A 5000-nucleotide genomic window follows, 5' to 3' on the forward strand; every position below is an offset into this window, starting at 1 on the left:
CCCCCTGGGGTGGCCAAGCCAGCCCAAGTCAAGTGCTGGTCCCAAGCCCGGATAAAAGAGAATATTACCTAAAAGGTACCACCGGCACTCTCCGTGGAAAGGAACTGGGGACCCTACCACGTACTCACTCCAAGAGCATCACAACATGAAAACTACAATTAAGTATCATGCTGTGACCACGGCGGCTCAGATATGAACCTACCGTTAAAAGAAGAAGAATATATATTGTATGAATTAAGGCCGCGGTGGCCGAGTGGTTGGAGCGTCGGACTCAAGACTGTCACGACGGCAATCTGAGGTCGATGGTTCCCTTGGGCAAGGAACTTCACCTTGATTGTCTACCTAGCTACTGGGCGGGCAAGCCAGCCCAAGTCAGTGCTGGTCTCAAGCCCGGATAAATAGAGAGAATGATTACCTAAAAGGTAACACCGGTACTCTCCGTGGAAAGGAACTGGGGACCCTACCACGTACTCACTCCAAGATCATCACAACATGAAAACTACAATTAAGTATCATGATGTGACCACGGCGGCTCAAACATGAACCTACCGTTAAAAAAATATATATATATATATATATATATATTTATATGTATATTATATATTATATATATATATATATATGCATATATATATAAGCATATATATATGCAAATATATATATCCATATAGATGTATATATGTGCATATGTATATATATATATATATATATGCAAATGTGTATATATATATATATATATATATATATATATATATATATATATATATATATATATATGCATATATATTATACATGTATAAATAAGAACCCTCCCTGACCAGGACTCAAACCTAGGTCACTCTGGGTATGAAACCAGAGGCCAGTGCTAAACCAACCATGTCACATGATCCACTAAAAGGAGTTTGCAACTAGGATCTTACTAGCTCCATAGACATTACCTATCTATACTCATACTACAGTAATGATAACAAAGTTTTACACACACTCTCCCTGGGCACTCTGTGGAAACTGATTTAGCATTTCAAATCCAAAGTCAGATGTACTGAGGTATATTTATGAAAGATGGAATAATGCAATGCTGCACTGATATCGATAAATAACAACCCTCCCTGACCAGGACTTAAACCAACCAACCAACCATGCCACACAACCCACTAAAAGGAGTGTGCAACTAGGATCTCACTAGTTCCATGGACATTACCTATGGTAATGTTATTTATCGATATGTATGCGGCATTGCATTATTCCATCTGCTATAAGTATACCTCAGTACATCTGACAGTTTCCACCGAGTGCCCACAGGGAGTGTGTGTAAAACTTCGTTATCATTACTCAAGTATGAGTATGTAAGTAATGTCTATGGAGCTAGTGAGATCCTAGGTGCACACTCTTTTTAGTGGGTCATGTGACATGGTTGCCACAGCATTTTGCAAAATCCTTATTGCCTCCAGGTCTTTTTTCTTTTTTTGTATAGCAAAATACAGGCTGTTATAATTATTACATCAATCATACCAGCTTCTTGTGTCTTTCTTGCTCATGTGAAGTTAACTGTATCACAAGATAGGGAAGACTAATATGCAAGCCTGGGTCACGACTGATGACCAGTGTCTGAGATTTTAGGCCCCATGTAAAAGAACATCAGCAGAAGTATGGTATGGCCATGCCATGATTTTTTTTTTTTTTTTTTTTTTTTTTTTTTTTTTTTTTTTTTTTTTTTTTTTTTTTTTTTACATTTACAGCAAAAAAAAAATTGCCACTGAAAATGTGATTAGGTAGTTTTTAACACTTTTTCTAATTTTTCCTATACTATGCATTTCATAAAGGCTTCTCGGGCTTCCGAGGTTACCTTTTAAAAATTTACGTCGGTAATCGACTACATTGGCCAGAGATATTATATAGTATTCATGAAGTGATAATGTAAAACCATGTGAAAATACCGATATGTAATTTTGAAAAAAGGAAAAAAAAAATCACGTATTTATAAAAACACTGAACATAAAAGTATATCTATATGGAAATGATAATATAAACCTGTTGAATCTAAAGTTATCTTATAAAATGCAAAAAAAAATACAGCAAAACCTATGGTTTCAACTCCATGATGCCACCCACTGCTTATTTTATTCAGACAATAGAACGAATAATGAACAACTATGGAGTCTATATAACAACAAAAATATCCTACAGTCTTGATTTATCAGTAAATATGGCAAATAGAGACCTTGGAAAATAATAATTTTGAAAATACAACATAGGTTCTTAGTATTACGAAGAAAAGGCAAGGGATGCTGGTATTGGGCATGAGCGGTCGCGCATGCTTGGGTGACAATATAAGCCCCCGGCAGCGAGGCCCAGGCCACTATGTATAATACCCGTCAGGAAAGGGTTAAGTGATAAATAACTTTGAATCTAAAGTTAACAGGGAATCAGTTCAGAGCAATACTGCATAGAGTATTACCTTTAAGATACATATCACTTTTAAAACTTTTTTTCTATTTTTCAGGAATGACAATGGAATCATCTGTCTGCTACATTTGCTGTGATAGAAGAAGGACAGCAGATACAGATACCTCACTTTCAAAGACTGGAATCAGACATGACTCAGAAACTCTGAAAGAAGTATTATTGAGGGCTCTCTCCGTTGGTTATGTGGAAGATAACCTAAGCGAAGTGGAAACAAGCAGGACATCATATGGTGTGTGTGTTATTTCCTTAAACTCTCAGTGTGATGGGCATCTGCAGGCCTTGTGTAACAGAGTTGCAGATGAGGCAGTTATTATATGCAAAAGATGTGAAAAGCTGTTGAAGGATTTTGAATATCATGAAAGAACTTCTGTGAAAATTGCCAAGGAAATTCAATCATATTTATCAAGACAAAATGAAACACAGGGAAATGGCATCAGCATACCTACTCCTGTATCAGGTTCTGTTATAACACATAAACTAGATGAAAAACAAAGCATCCAGGCTGCCTTTAAAGCACTTAGAAGATCAGGGCTTACAAGTACAAAGAAAAGAGGTAGGAAGAGAAAGTCTGTGGAAACCCAGCCCACAGACACAGACAGTGTTACGAAGGATGATTCTGACATGGAACAGGAAATATTAACAGAATCAGATGTTCAGGAACAGGACATAGTTGTTTCATCATCAAGAATGAGTAAACGGATTCAGAGGAGACGAGAAGAGGGCCTTGTCATTAGGTGGGGAGATACTGGCTATGATGAAGAAATTTTTACAGAGGGAAACATGGATTCAGGTGAGGATATAGAAAGCTTAGATGATGATGCACTGAGACAGGATATGCAGTCTAGGAAAAGAAAAGGTAGGAGGACAAATAGATTAAAATTTTCAAAGCCAGTTGATAGTCCTGTAGTGCAGACATCATCAGATATTTCTAGTCTTAAATATCAATGCCCGTTTTGTCAAAGATACTATGTTCCTTCAAATTCTCGTGTACATAATTGCACTTCATACAAGAACCAGCTGAGATGCCATGTTTGTAATATATTCTTCACTTCATACATCAGACTTGAGAAGCATTTAGAGGTCATACATCTTAGGCAAAGACAGCTTCAGTGTCCAGAAGAAAATTGCAAGTTCACATGTATATCTGAGCCTGCTTTTCTTCTGCACAAACATTTCCATTTCCTTTCTGATAGGGAAAATGATGGGTTAAGTCTCTTATCTGGTAGCATATCTGATAGTGGAGCAGAGCAACTGGAGAATCCCCAGGTAGAAGATGCAAGTATTGGACAGGTTACAGTTATGGATGATGATCAGGGTGTTGTAACTTCTCCAGATATGGCTGAACAAGTGTCATTCCTTTTGGATGAAAAGAGCTTCCTTGCAGATGGAAGACCTATAAATATATTGACAGATAGTAGAAAAATTGCAGGGGAAATCAGAGAATCAAACAGAAGATTTCAAATCTTAAGTAGAAGAACAAATGCACCTCGGGCAAAAATAGGTAATCCAGGCCAAATAAAGCAAAATAATGAAGCAGGTAAAAAAATTTCACATATGCAGAGTCTGACTGTTTCTGGTTCTCGGTGTCCATTTTGTGATCTTGTATTAGACGAGTCAAAAGGTGTTGATTATCATGTACGTGATGTTCATAAGTTAGTTGTTAAATCTAAGAATAAACATGGTAGTATGTTAAATGTTAGTGACAGAAGTAAAGACATCCTTCTAAAAAAAAACTTCAATTTAATACCACAGATGCAAACAGATGTGAAAGAAGAACAGACAACAGTGAGAAAAACAGACAGTTAGAGTTTGGTGGTGACATAACTAGAGACAGTTTACAATTCAGTGACTTTGACTTGGAAGCTGACAGTGAATCAAGTGCTACAGAGCAAAGCAACATTCCAGAAAGAAAAAAATATAATCGTAAAAGGATTCACAGATGCAGTGAATGTGCCAAATTATTTCCATCCCAAGCCCATCTGAAAGAACACAAAGTTAGTCATTCCAATGAACAGTCATTTACTTGTTCAATATGTTTAAAGGGGTTCAAGCGTAAGAATGCTCTAAATAAACACATGCGTGTCTTACACCCAAATGGTGCAGAAAAAATCTTCTGTACATGTGGTAGGATATTTGCCAGTAAAGAATTAATGTATAAACATCAAGCAGGTAGTGGAAGTCACAGACTATTAGTTTGTCCTATTTGTGGGGCATTGTACAAGACAAGACAAAGCCTTGAGAGCCATATGTTGCTTCACAAGGAAAGTAAGTGCTACGGAAAAGAGGACTCCTGGCCCTTCACATGCTCCCTGTGTAATGAAAGGTTTAGCAGCAAAGCATCCCTCAGTAACCATATTGTGTCTACCCACAGTAATCAAGACTTTAAGTGTACTTTATGTGAGAAAACGTGTAAAACTAAGCAGTTACTGTCCCAGCACTTGCTTAGAAAGCACAAGTTAGGCAGTACTGAATATCCATGCCCAGTTTGCAGCAAAGTTTTTTTGATTGCCAAAGATCTCAGGCGTCATGTACAA

At 37.2% G+C, this 5000-nt stretch overlaps 1 protein-coding gene across 2 annotated transcripts in view; it reads left to right on the forward strand.

The window, feature by feature from the left end:
* Positions 1-2480: 2480 nt before the first annotated feature.
* Positions 2481-5000, forward strand: part of LOC119580914 (zinc finger protein 260-like) — a 3604-nt gene continuing 1084 nt past the window's right edge. The window contains exons 1-2 of one of the 2 annotated variants that reach the window (XM_037929147.1): positions 2481-3256; positions 4219-5000. The exon at positions 4219-5000 is cut by the window's right edge and continues 1084 nt beyond it. In XM_037929147.1, the coding sequence (XP_037785075.1) occupies positions 2506-3256; positions 4219-5000 (1533 nt within the window). In that variant the 5' untranslated portion in view covers positions 2481-2505. The remainder of the gene's footprint in view (positions 3257-4218) is intronic. The other variant, XM_037929148.1, reaches the window with a different exon arrangement.

The sequence above is a fragment of the Penaeus monodon genome, chromosome 14 (assembly GCF_015228065.2).
Source record: "Penaeus monodon isolate SGIC_2016 chromosome 14, NSTDA_Pmon_1, whole genome shotgun sequence".
Classification (NCBI taxonomy): Eukaryota; Metazoa; Arthropoda; class Malacostraca; order Decapoda; family Penaeidae; genus Penaeus; species Penaeus monodon.